At 52.0% G+C, this 14,196-nt stretch overlaps 1 protein-coding gene across 3 annotated transcripts in view; it reads right to left on the minus strand.

The window, feature by feature from the left end:
* Positions 1–672: 672 nt before the first annotated feature.
* The window catches only part of LOC119969749 (neurocalcin-delta-like), a 40,094-nt gene continuing 26,570 nt past the window's right edge, over positions 673–14,196 (minus strand). For 2 of the 3 annotated variants that reach the window (XM_038803793.1, XM_038803791.1), the window contains exons 2-4: positions 6,653–7,051; positions 4,944–5,049; positions 673–1,451 (exon numbers count right to left, since the gene is read on the minus strand). In XM_038803793.1, the coding sequence (XP_038659721.1) occupies positions 1,354–1,451; positions 4,944–5,049; positions 6,653–7,030 (582 nt within the window). In that variant the 5' untranslated portion in view covers positions 7,031–7,051 and the 3' untranslated portion in view covers positions 673–1,353. Of the gene's footprint in view, positions 1,452–4,943; positions 5,050–6,652; positions 7,052–13,900; positions 13,991–14,196 lie in introns of all 3 variants that reach the window. The other variant, XM_038803792.1, reaches the window with a different exon arrangement.

Here is a 14,196-nt window from a genome sequence, read left to right on the forward strand (position 1 = left end):
CTGATCAGCTGTCAGAATGCCCGTTCTGTCCTTTGTCCCGTAGATTAGACTCGGGCCTGTGAAAATCTCAACTTTTCTCTCGAGGGGGGGGGGGGGGGGGGGGGGGGGGGGGGGGCAACTTGGTAGTTCAAAGAATAGAAAAATAAAGAGGTGACAGCAGACTTAAAGAAATGGCAGATATTTCACAAGATGCTGTGGGGGATGTTTTCAAAAGTTTACCGAGAAGTGGAATTGTGTGAGATACCCGGGAACCAGCGACCAATGAAGATAAGTCACCATCCAACATACCTCGGGCAAACTGAAGATAGATGTTACTGGCTGAGTGCGCAGGAAAGCTAAGGCGGCATGCTTAAAGCAATGTCTATGAAGATACCCTTGAATATGTAAGCACAGAGAGGGCCAGAGTCAAGCATTTAAGATTGTTAAAGATTGGGACGATACAGTGGATGGTGTGTTTGAGGTGATGGGGACCAATAGATGCAGGGGCCAATCAGGTAACCATGAAGGAAGGGAGATTGGATCTCTTGAACTTATCCCAGAGAATGTGGACACGTAGAGGAGTATTCCAGAACAAACAGGAATTTTGCAGTCCTTCAGGAAGCTGGCAGATGAATATACATCATTTGGAACGGTGGGTGTGAATCATTTTGGAGGATAATTAGGGCGTTGCAATTTTATGTGATTCAAGGGGGAGGGGGGAGCCAAAATGTTTCACAAATCTCCACGTGTCCAGCGATCTTGATTTATTGAGTGATTCTTGGAGGTGAGGGTGAGGAGAGAAGATGAGGGAATGTTTGCATATGGATACGGAATGGGCCGAGGATTGGGAGAAGCATCTATGAATCTAATGGCCACTTCATTTCCTTGAAGCATAAATGTAAACATTAATCCACATTTATCCTAACTCTGCATGGTTTTCATTAAGTATGAGCTGCAACTTAGCACGGTTAAAATAAAGACACATTTCACCTGGAAAAAAAGCAAACGATAGAAGAGACAAATCTAATAAAACATAATCTCTTCTGCTCTGTTGTCTAGTTATACTATATACTCAAGAGTGCATAGCACAAATAAAAATCAGATGGCTTTAACCATTGGAGAACCAGTTCAGCTCCCCTTATTTTGGCACACTTACACATCTAGAACTGGACTATAAGTCAGGAATCGGAAAGTCAGGAATCAGTTTCTTCATGCAGTTACTTCATCACGTGGAAGGATTCTCAGTTTTGGCAGACACCAGTGTTCCGTTGCCCGAGCGCAGGCTTATTTTCGGCTAGTGCCGTTGCCGGTCTACTCTTGGGTTGCCAGTGATGGGAATGGCATGGAGTCACCCGAATATCTGTGTCCCGTGTCTCAGAACTGCCCCGCAGTGCTGGGGTCACATTGCAAGAGGCGGACGATGGACTGGTCCTTTTTTGCTCCGTTGATGAACTCCTCAAGAGAAAGTTTGCCTAAAAACCAATTGCAGATGGTTAAGAATGAGAATTGAATGGACTGGGAGGGGGGAAACATGAGGCTTCCAATGAGGCTGACCGTTACTGATAGATTAGCTCCACCCACCCTCTCCAGAAACTAACTTAACACAACATACATTTATGTAGTATTTGTTAATGCAACAAAATGCCCTGGGTGCTTTGCCGAAGCATTATAAAGCTGAAATGATGTCCCAGCCTGCTCCAGGAAAGCCTTATCTTGAGCCCCATTGAGATCATAGAATTATAGAATGGTTGCAGCACAGAATGTGGCCTTTTAGCCTGTTGGATGTGTGCTGGCCCTCTGAAGGAGCAGTTCATTGAAGACCACCCCACTGCCTCCTCCACATAGCCGTGTAAGTTTGTCCTTCTCAAGTAATAATCCAATTTCCTCCTGAATGCCTTGATTGAAACTGCCTCCACCACACTCTCAGGCTGTGCATTCCGGATTCCAATCGCATAAAAATGTTTTTCCTCGTGTCACTATTGCTCTTATCGTCAAACACCTTAAATCAGCGCCCTCTGATTCTCAATCCTTCCATCAATGGGAAACAGTTTCTCCCTCTCTACCCTGTCCAAGACCCCTCGTAATCTTGAACACCTTGATCAAATCACCCCTCAACCCTCTCTTCAAGGGAAACAGTCCCAACTTCTCCAATCAATCTTCAGAACTGACGTTCCTCGTCCCCAGGTTCATTCTTGTGAATATGTTTTGCACTCTCTCTAATTCCTTCACATCCTCCCCATAGTGTGACGCTGGGCACAGTAACTCCAGTTGAGGAGGCTAAAGAAATACTTCATACCAGTTTAGCATAACCTCTTTGTGCGAGGGCATCTATGTTTGTGGGGGTTTTTTCAGAGTTTTTGGAACCGAGTACAAGGTCGACAATTCCTGGCATATAGGGGAGTTCCGGCAGATGAGTCCGTGCATGCTCAGTTGCCAGATTCCCTTTTGACAGCCTACTCTGAGTAGGCTTGGAAACCTGGCCACAGGATCATGAAGGAGATAGATTTTAAAAGAATTTTGTGACTCACAGTGGTCACTGATGTCTGGGTGGGTTGCTGAGAAAATTGATGGCATCTGTCACGATTGTCTGTGCCATTTATTGTGCAAATTGTGATCTGTTGAACCACAGTTTGCCTGTTAATTTTGTATGTTAGAGTATAAAATTAATAGTGGGTGCGATTTACTGTCCCAACGGAATCTGGACAGGTTGCGTCAGTAGATCCTGATGAGGCCTGTTCCAGGATCCCCGACGGTCATTACGCCTCACGAGATGGAACAAAATCCCGCGAGACATCACAATCCAAATCCCATCCACAACGGGCGGGACCCAGTCTCGCACAATTTTTAAAAATAAATTTAGTGTACCCAATTCATTTTTTCCAATTACGGGGCAATTTAGCGTGACCAGTCCACCTACCCTGCACATCTTTGGGTTGTGGGGGTGAAACCCACGCAGACACGGGGAGAATGTGCAAACTCCACACAGAGCCGGGATCGAACCTGGGACCTCAGCACTGTGAGGCAGCAGTGCTAACCCACTGTACCACCACGCTAGCCAGCCAGCTTCGCACAGTTGAGTGAGTTTAAAAAAAAAGTAATTTAACCAAGCTGACGCTGGGTCGCCAGGCCGCCCAGCACCAATCGCGGCCTCGCCCAGGAGACCCCAGCCAGACTAACGGGGACCGAGCGGAATGGCTCTTGGGGGATCTCCAAGGCGATTGGAGGCCCCTGAGTGGTTGGTCTCTGGCCAGGCTGACACCTTGGCATTGCTGTTGCCACCTGGGCCCTTTGGCACTGCCAGCTCGGCACCCTGGCTGTACCACAATGGGCACTCTGACAGTGTCAACCAGGTGCCACCCTGGCACTGCCTGGGTGCCCAGGTGGCACTGCCATGCTGGCGGGGGCATTGCCAAGGTGCCAGGCTGGTGGTGCCAAGGCGGCATTTTTTCCACGCCGGGGATCGGGCCCAGGGGTAATCTCTTATAGGTCGGTTGGGGGGTGGGGTCAGGGGGTTGTGTCAGGGGTCGGGAGATGGGCGCCATTTCCGGCACTGAGGAGCTCGGCTCGCCCGAGCTCCTCGGTGTAGGAAATGCGACAGAGTGCGGCTAGAGCCGAGAACCCAACCTGGGACCCTGGCTATGTGAAGCAACCGTGCTAACCACTGTGTTACTGCGCTGTCCATTCGAGAAGGCCGTGCGTTTTACCCGGCACAGCTGCTAGCCCCTGTCCGGACGATTTTTTTTCCACGTAAAACGCCACGGATCCTCCGGACATAGCCCCAAAATCAGCGAATCCAGCCCCAGGTCTGTAAGGGGAGGAGGTGGCATTGTGGTATTGTCACTGGGCTAGTAATCCAGAGACTCAGAGTCATGATCTGGGGTTCAAATCCTGCCAGTGCAGATGGTGAAATTTGAATTCAGTAAAAATCTGGAATTAAAAGTCTAAACGAAGTGACCATGAAACCATTGTCGATTGTCATAAAAACCCATCTGGTTCAGTAATGTCCTTCAGGGAAGGAAATCTGCCGTCCTTACCCGGTCTGGCCTTCATGTGACGCCAGACCCGCAGCAATGTGGGTGACTCTTAAATGCTCTCAGGGATGGGCAGTAAATGCTGGTCCAACCAACGACGCCCACATCCCAGAATAAATGAAATAACGTTGCACATCCCCCCTCTCTCAATCTATAGCCATTCAGATAATGATCTGCCTTCCTGTTTTTGCTGCCAAAGTGGATAACATCCCATCCAAATTATACCAGGTCTGCCATATCCTTTCCCACACACACAACTTGTTTAACTCACGCTGAATCATCTCTGTATCCTCACCACAGCTCATCCTCCCACCCAGCTTTGTGCCATCTGCTAATTTGGGGATATGACTCTGTTTTATTACCCAGTGCAATGTGATGCAGATGTTGCTGTGTGAAAAGGAGGAGGAAGCAGATTAAAGAGCAACTTTCAAAGGAGAACTTATTGTCCATCTGTTAGAAAGGGAGACACTAACAGGGCTATGGGGAGAGAGGAGAGGAGTGGCATTAATGATCATAGAATTTACAGTGCAGAAGGAGGCCATTCGGCCCGTCGAGTCTGCACCGCTCTTGGAAAGAGCACCCTACCCAAGGTCAACACCTCCACCCTATCCCCATAACCCAGTAACCCCACCCAACACTAAGGGCAATTTTGGACACTAAGGGCAATTTATCACGGCCAATCCACCTAACCTGCACATCTTTGGACTGTGGGAGGAAACCGGAGCACCCGGAGGAAACCCACGCAGACACAGGGAGAACGTGCAGACTCCGCGCAGACAGTGACCCAAGCCGGAATCGAACCTGGGACCCTGGAGCTGTGAAGCAATTGTGTTAACCACAGTGCTACCGTGCTGCCCTGCTCTTTCAAAGGTCTTCTTCTGCACCTCGCCTCACAAGCGTAACGAACCGTTGGTCGACTGAGTCTCCACTTACCGTCCGCGTTGGTGTCCATCTGACGGAAGATCTTTTCTGTTCTTTTCTCCGGGGTTGCTTCATCGTCCGACAACCTCATCACCGACGAGACCATCTTGTAGATAGCCTGCCCGGGAAGAATAAAACCAAGACTGTCAGTTTCGGGGAGCCCCTGGGTTTGAAGGCTCTCGTCAGGCTGGGGGAGGGACAACCGCGGAAAGGGTTGATAGCTTCATTATTTTAAACCCTGGAACTCGCTGCCTGCGAGGGTGGTGGAAGGAGAGTTAATGAAAGATTTCAGAAGGGAATTGGATGTGCACTTGAGCAAAATAGGCACGCAGGGAATGGAGTGGGGGAATGGGACTGATTGAATTGTTTGTGGCTACAGAGAGTGAGAATGAGCCAAATGGCAGCCTTCTGTGGCACAATGACTCCATAAAGGTGGTCCAAAAATCGGACCAAACGACGCAGAATCTTTAGGTGTCGCAGGGCCCAACAAGCTCCGTGTCTCTCTTGTTCTGGTGAGAGGTTGCTGCCCAATTGGTTGAGGCACCCAAAGTAGTTTGGTGCCCACGACCGATGGTAGACCCAACCCAGTGACCCACAAATTCTTAATCCAACTCTGGGGGAAGAGATGCCTTGTCAACAGAAGACAAGACAGGGTTTGGAGAGGTGCATTCCCCGGTTAGCTGACACCTGCCAGGTCGCAGCAAGAGTAAACCATCGGAATAAACGTCACTTTTCAAATACCGTGTCTGTTCTCAAGCTAAGTTCATCCTACACCGGGTAGAACTGTGCTATTTAGTGAGACCCTGTAAAGACACATCAGATAGCGGGATGTTGAGTAAAGGAAAGTCCACTTACTTCTGACTCTCATGCTGTCCAACAATTAGTGATTGGAGTTATTGATTTTTGTTAAAATCATTAGAGAACAATACAGCACAGAAAGGCCATTTGGCCCATGAGCTTGTGCTGGCTCTCTGACAGATAGACAAACATCCCTCCCTGCACAACCCTACAAATCTTTACACTTTAAATATTTCTCCAATTCCATTTTAAAAGTTATTATTGGATTTTCTTCCATCATCCTTTCAGGCAGTGAGTTCCAGATAGAAATACAGAACCCCTACAGTGCAGAAGGAGGCCATTCAGCCCATCGAGTCTGCACCAACCCTTCGAAAGACCACCCTACCTAGGCCCAATCCCCTGCCCTATTCACATAACCCCACCCACCCTTGGGACACCAAGGGGCAATTTATCATGGCCAATCCACCTAACCCGCACATCTTTGGACTGTGGGAGGAAACCGGAGCACCCGGAAGAAACCCACGCAGACACGGGGGAGAACGTGCAAACTCCACACAGTCACCCGGGGTCGGAATCGAACCGGGTCCCTGGCGCTATGAGGCAGCAGTGCTAACCACTGTGCCTCAACTCACTGTAAAAATCTCCCCTCTGGCATTTGTTTTTTTGCCAATTATATAAAATCTTTGTCCTCTGTTTGCTAAGATGTCCCCTGGGTAAAGGTTTGACATCAATATCACGAATCCAAGCAGTGATCCCGCCCCCTGCAATATTCCTGCTCGGTAATGTTTTAGGAAAAAGGGAGGAACTTTAGTCCGAGCAATTTCAAATGGGAGGCAGGATTGAAAAATAAACAAGGAACCGGCAAAGGGAGGAGAAGATCCAGAGAGTGAAATTTCCCTCCCTTTTACCGGGGAATCTCATACCTGGACAATCTCCAGCATCTCAGACTTGCTGATATAGCCATTCCCGTCAACATCGTACATATTAAACGCCCACTTCAACTTCTGCTCCAGGTCCCCTCTGGAGCTCACACTCAGTGCGATGATGAACTCGCGGAAGTCTATCGTGCCGTCTCCGTTGGTGTCGAAGGTACGGAAAACGTGCTCCGCAAACTTGGAGGCATCCCCGTAGGGAAAAAAGTCACCGTAAAGTTTTTTGAACTGTTCCATAGTCAGGTACCCACTGGGGCATTCCTTCACAAACCCCTTGTACCATTCCTGAATCTCGGTCTCAGTGAACTCTGTGTTTTCCCGCAGGTCCTGCAGCATCTCGGGACGCATCTTGCTGCTCTGCTTCCCCATCCTCGCTATCCCTTGGAGTAGCTGCAGTGGAGAGGGGAGAGAGTAGCAATATTGTCTTGTTAATGCTGCTGCACTGAATCAGGAACGGCTGGGTTGGCCTTACTGGTATTCGATAAAAGAAAGAACTTGCTCCTTTTGTGACCTCAGGCTAGCCCAGTGAAGCGTAGGAGCTGCTGTGATTGGAGGAAACCAGCGTGCGCACAGAAAGATCCCACAGACTGCAAAGGCCAGACAGTAGGTTTTAGATTGGAGGTCAAAGATCATGCACAAGAAAATGCCCATGGGGATTCTTGCATGCTACTTTAAACCAGAAAGTATTAATTAGTAACAAAAAAACTCTTATTCCCCACCCTCTTTCTGATACCCTGTTTTCCCCAAGTAGATTAGTGTATTGATGAAGTTCCTGCCTCGAGGAGAAGACAAAACTGATGAAGAAAATGGAAGAGTTCAGTAACTCTACAATTCCTCTCTTCCAGCGACGCGATTGTTAGGAAGAGGCACCAAGAACAGAACGGATTCCGTGGCTCCACTCACCGTCACACTTTGTATAACTATTTAAAAGTAAACAATGAACAAGTGAGTGAGATGGGGTGGGAGAGGTGGGGAAAGAGATTAATGCAATACAAATCAAATCAGTTATAAGTGGGAGTGCGATGGTCATCGCCAGATTAATGCCCAGGGTGAAAATATCTGTGCTACTCGGATCAATCTGCTACCTGAGGAGTTCTTGTGGTGTGGTGGGTAGTGTCCCTGACTCTGAAACGGAAGCTCGGGGTTCAAGTCCCACCCCAGGACTTGGTGGCCAAGGAAGGTGCGTTTGTAAGGGAATCAGCGGTTATTGGGAGAAAGCAAGAGAGGGGATGAGAAACATATCAGCCATGATTGAATGACGGAGCAGACCCGAAGGGCTGAATGGCCTAATTCTGCTCCTATGTCTTATAGCTTTATGGCCTTATGGTAACGCAGTCAAACAGGTTGAGTGTCAACCTGCAAATCGTTCCGAACAAAAAAGTGGCTGGCGATAAGAGAGGGAGAGACTCCAGGTCAGACAGGCTTGATGCGGAGTGGCCTATCACAAGAAAAACGCTCAATCTGCGATCCATTTCAGGGCCAAACACCAAGTGTATCTCAAAATGTTTGATGAGCTGGACTTGATCCCCAATCACTCCCGCTCTGGGACTGCTCCACAATCACTCCCGCTCTGGGACTGCTCCACAATCACTCCCGCTCTGGGACTGCTCCACAATCACTCCCGCTCTGGGGCTGCTCCACAATCACTCCCGCTCTGGGACAACTCCACAATCACTCCCACTCTGGGACTGCTCCACAATCACTCCCGCTCTGGGACAACTCCACAATCACTCCCCCTCTGGGACTGCTCCACAATCACTCCTGCTCTGGGACAACTCCACAATCACTCCCGCTCTGGGACAGCTCCACAATCACTCCCGCTCTGGGACTGCTCCACAATCACTCCCGCTCTGGGACTGCTCCACAATCACTCCCACTCTGGGACTGCTCCACAATCACTCCCGCTCTGGGACAACTCCACAATCACTCCCACCCTGGGACTGCTCCACAATCACTCCCGCTCTGGGGCTGCTCCACAATCACTCCCGCTCTGGGACTGCTCCACAATCACTCCCGCTCTGGGACTGCTCCACAATCACTCCCGCTCTGGGACTGCTCCACAATCACTCCCGCTCTGGATCTGCTCCACAATCACTCCCACTCTGGGACTGCTCCACAATCACTCCCGCTCTGGGACTGCTCCACAATCACTCCCGCTCTGGGACTGCTTCACAATCACTCCCGCTCTGGATCTGCTACACAATCACTCCTGCTCTGGATCTGCTCAACAATCACTCCTGCTCTCGGACTGCTCCACAATCACTCCCGCTCTGGGACTGCTTCACAATCACTCCCGCTCTGGATCTGCTACACAATCACTCCTGCTCTGGATCTGCTCAACAATCACTCCCGCTCTCGGACTGCTCCACAATCACTGCCGCTCTGGATCCGCTCCACAATTCCTCCCGCTCTGGGAGTGCTCCACAATCACCCGCTCTGGGACTGCTCCACAATCACTCCTACTCTGGGACAGCTCCACAGTCACTCCCGCTCTGGATCTGCTCCACAATCACTCCCGCTCTGGGACTGCTCCACAGTCACTCCTACTCTGGGACAGCTCCACAATCACTCCCGCTCTGGGACTGCTCCACAATCACTCCCGCTCTGGATCTGCTCCACAATCACTCCTACTCTGGGACAGCTCCACAGTCACTCCCGCTCTGGATCTGCTCCACAATCACTCCCGCTCTGGGACTGCTCCACAATCACTCCCACTCTGGGACTGCTCCACAATCACTCCCGCTCTGGGACTGCTCCACAATCACTCCCGCTCTGGATGTGCTCCACAATCACTCCGACTCTGGGAGTGCTCCACAATCACTTCTACTCTGGGACAGCTCCACAGTCACTCCCGCTCTGGATCTGCTCCACAATCACTCCCGCTCTGGGACTGCTCCACAATCACTCCCGCTCTGGATGTGCTCCACAATCACTCCGACTCTGGGAGTGCTCCAAAATTACTCAGACTCTGGGAGTGTTCCACAATTACTCCTGCTCTGGATCTGCTCCACAATCACTCCCACTCTGGATCTGCTCCACAATCACTCCCGCTCTGGGGATGTTTCCAAATCACTCACAGCTCAGAGTTATGGAAAGACTAATGAGAAACAGGCCAATGTGCCCATCGATACTGCCCTGCCATTGCTTTAGATTCTCTCTGATCTGCGCTCCATTAATTCCAAATCCCTTCAAACCCTCCAGAAACAAAGTTAACAAGTTATCAGAATCTTTGGAGGTGGTGAATGTCTCACTATCCTGAACGAACCTCCCCCAATTTTAAGAGTGTGTCCTACTGCAGACATTGTCAAACGTGGGAGCGCGATGTGTGGGTGGGTCGCGGGTGGGTGTCGGGAGGGTCACGGAGCCTTCCGTCGCCGCGCTCCCGATCGCGCAAATCTGCGCGCAACAGCCGGCTGTTAATAACGCCGGCCGCAAGCGGCCTTCAAAATGGCCGCGAACATGTAAACAAAAGGGGGCCGCACTGCACATGCGTGCCAGATCATCGGCGCGTGCCAGATCATCGGCGCGTGCCAGATCATCGGCGCGTGCCAGATCATCGGCGCGTGCCAGATCATCGGCGCGTGCCAGATCATCGGCGCGTGCCAGATCATCGGCGCGTGCCAGATCATCGGCGCGCATGGGCAAAACTATGCGCAGTGCGGCCACTTTTTAAAAAAGCGGTCGCAGCTTTTTGTTTTACAAGTTCGGGGCGGGGGGGGGGGGGGGAGTTTTATTCATTTATTTGGACAGATGGAGACTCCATACTTTCCGACACAGGAAGGCTTCACCTTCATCCAACAGGTTCCATTGGAGGGGCCTGTACCAGGGCCAAAGGGACCCAAAGCCATTTCCTCCAATTTTGTCAGCAGCAAACAAGCTGAGAGAAAATGGTGGGTCGCGAAGGTCGGCCGGGTTGGGTCGGGAAGGTCGGCCGGGTTGGGTCCCGAAGGTCGGCCGGCGTGGGTCGCGACGGTCGGCCGGCGTGGGTCGCGAAGGTCGGCCGGCGTGGGTCGCGAAGGTCGGCCGGGTTGGGTCGCGAAGGTCGGCCGGCGTGGGTCGCGAAGGTCGGCCGGGTTGGGTCCCGAAGGTCGGCCGGGTTGGGTCCCGAAGGTCGGCCGGGTTGGGTCCCGAAGGTCGGTCAGCGTGGGTCACGAAGGTCGGCCGGGTTGGGTCCCGAAGGTCGGTCAGCGTGGGTCACGAAGGTCGGCCGGGTTGGGTCCCGAAGGTCGGCCGGGTTGGGTCGGGAAGGTCGGCCGGGTTGGGTCCCGAAGGTCGGCCGGGTTGGGTCCCGAAGGTCGGCCGGGTTGGGTCCCGAAGGTCGGCCGGGTTGGGTCGCGAAGGTCGGCTGGGTTGGGTCCCGAAGGTCGGCCGGGCTGGGTCCCGAAGGTCGGCCGGGTTGGGTCCCGAAGGTCGGCCGGGTTGGGTCGCGAAGGTCGGCTGGGTTGGGTCGCGAAGGTCGGCCGGCGTGGGTCCCGAAGGTCGGCCGGGTTGGGTCGCGAAGGTCGGCCGGGTTGGGTCGCGAAGGTCGGCCGGCGTGGATCCCGAAAGTCGGCCGGGTTGGGTCACGAAGGTCGGCCGGGTTGGGTCCCGAAGGTCGGCCAGGTTGGGTCACGAAGGTCGGCCGGGTTGGGTCACGAAGGTCGGCCGGCGTGGGTCACGAAGGGTGGCCGGGTTGGGTCCTGAAGGTCGGCCGGGTTGGGTCGCGAAGGTCGGCCGGCGTGGGTCGCGAAGGTCGGCCGGGTTGGGTCGCGAAGGTCGGCCGGGTTGGGTCGCGAAGGTCGGCCGGCGTGGGTCACGAAGGTCGGCCGGGTTGGGTCACGAAGGTCGGCCGGGTTGGGTCGCGAAGGTCGGCCGGGTTGGGTCCTGAAGGTCGGCCGGGTTGGGTCGCGAAGGTCGGCCGGGTTGGGTCGCGAAGGTCGGCCGGCGTGGGTCACGAAGGTCGGCCGGGTTGGGTCACGAAGGTCGGCCGGCGTGGGTCACGAAGGGTGGCCGGGTTGGGTCCTGAAGGTCGGTCAGCGTGGGTCACGAAGGTCGGCCGGGTTGGGTCGCGAAGGTCGGCCGGCGTGGGTCGCGAAGGTCGGCCGGGTTGGGTCCCGAAGGTCGGCCGGGTTGGGTCCCGAAGGTCGGCCGGCGTGGGTCACGAAGGTCGGCCGGGTTGGGTCACGAAGGTCGGCCGGCATGGGTCACGAAGGTCGGCCGGGTTGGGTCGCGAAGGTCGGCCGGCGTGGGTCCCGAAGGTCGGCCGGCATGGGTCACGAAGGTCGGCCGGGTTGGGGCCCGAAGGTCGGCCGGGTTGGGTCCCGAAGGTCGGCCGGGTTGGGGCCCGAAGGTCGGCCGGGTTGGGTCCCGAAGGTCGGCCGGGTTGGGTCGCGAAGGTCGGCCGGGTTGGGTCGCGAAGGTCGGCCGGGTTGGGGCCCGAAGGTCGGCCGGTTGGTAAAAATGGGTCCCCGGAAAAAAAGTTTGAAGAATACTGTACTACTGGACTGGAGTTCTGCACCTGCCCAGACAAAATCGATTCTCTCTCTACCCTATCAAATCCATTGTAAACACCTTGATCAGATCACCGCATAACCTTTAAACACTGGGAAATAAAAGCCAAGTTTGCAAAGAAAGCTTCTAATCTCACCCTCTAATTCCTGGGACAATTCTGATGATACTGCACCTCTCCCCACCGTATACATCTTTGCCTCACAATTACAAATCGTATCATGTCAAATTGTGAAACTGAGAGCTGTAAAATCATTCGATCAGGTACAACAGAATAGTGGTTATGTTGTGTGGCGTGTAATCCACAACATTATAATTTCAAACTCCACAGTGGCAGGTTGAGACTTTGAATTCAGTTTGTGCATTTTTAAAAATGAAAATCTGATTGTAATTAAGGTGAGGTGAAACTTGCAGAGTGTTTCAATAAAATACCAGCCGACTGGTAACACCTCCTAGGGAAAGGAAACCTTTACCAAGTCGGGCCTTACATGTGACTTCAAGGTGGTTGGGTTTCAACTGACACCTGGGTTGGTCCAGTAAGGGAATCAGGGACATTAAGAGGAATGAGGACAAATAGAGAAAAAATACACACTTTAAACAAATTAATTCATGGGATTTGGGTGTTGCCGACTGAGCCAGCATTTATCCCTAATTGCCCTTGAGGTTAGCGATTTCCTCAGCCATTTCACAAGGCACATTTAAGAGTCATCTACATTGCTGTGGGTCTGGAGTCACATGTAGGCCAGACCGGGTAAAGACAGCAGATAGTGGATAGAGCTGTGAAGAAGGCCTATAGTGTGCTAGCGTTCATTAGCAGAGGGATTGAATTTAAGAGCCGTGAGGTGATGATGCAGCTGTACAAAACCTTGGTCAGGCCACATTTGGAGTACTGTGTGCAGTTCTGGTCACCTCATTTTAGGAAGGACGTGGAAGCTTTGGAAAAGGTGCAAAGGAGATTTACCAGGATGTTGCCTGGAATGGAGAGTAGGTCATACGAGGAAAGGTTGAGGGTGCTAGGCCTTTTCTCATTAGAACGGAGAAGGATGAGGGGCGACTTGATAGAGGTTTATAAGATGATTAGGGGAATAGATAGAGTAGACAGTCAGAGACTTTTCCCCCGGGTGGAACACACCATTACAAGGGGACATAAATTTAAGATAAATGGTGGAAGATATAGAGGGGATGTCAGAGGTAGGTTCTTTACCCAGAGAGTAGTGGGGGCATGGAATGCACTGCCTGTGGAAGTAGTTGAGTCGGAAAAGTTAGGGACCTTCAAGCGGCTATTGGATAGGTACATGGATTAGGGTAGAATAATGGAGTGTAGGTTAACTTCTTAAGGGCAGCACGGTAGCATTGTGGATAGCACAATTGCTTCACAGCTCCAGGGTCCCAAGTTCGATTTCGACTTGGGTCGCTGTCTGTGTGGAGTCTGCACATCCTCCCCGTGTCAGTGTGGGTTTCCTCCGGGTGCTCCGGTTTCCTCCCACAGTCCAAAGATGTGCAGGTTGGGTGGATTGGCCATGAAAAATTGTCCAAAATTCTATGATTAACCTAGGACAAAAGTTCGGTGCAACATTGTGGGCCGAAGGGCCTGTTCTGTGCTGTATTTCTCTATCTATCTATTTATCTATTTCCTTCCCTAAAGACGTTAGTGAACCAGATGGGTTTTTACAACAATCAACAATGATTTCATGGTCCTCGTTAAGACTTCTAATTGCAGATTTTTTTTTCATTGAATTCAAACTTCATTACCTGCCCTGGGGGGATTTGAACTCCAGTGTCCAGAGGGTGTCTGGATTACTAGTCCACTGACAATACCACGGTCCTGCCGCCTCTCCCTGCCTACAATTGAATTGGGGAGTGTCAGTCTGGATTCGAGAGATTCACACAGAAGAAATGATTCTAACACCACCAGAGATTCAAGCTGCAATGGATGGTGACCATCAATGTCACCTGCTTCCTATCCCAGTTACTCCGTGTCCGCATCACCCTTCTAGCAACGCAGTGCAGAGAACAGAACCTGGGATCCTTAGCAGGCCATATGTTTA

The sequence above is a fragment of the Scyliorhinus canicula genome, chromosome 7, assembly GCF_902713615.1.
Source record: "Scyliorhinus canicula chromosome 7, sScyCan1.1, whole genome shotgun sequence".
NCBI lineage: Eukaryota > Metazoa > Chordata > Chondrichthyes > Carcharhiniformes > Scyliorhinidae > Scyliorhinus > Scyliorhinus canicula.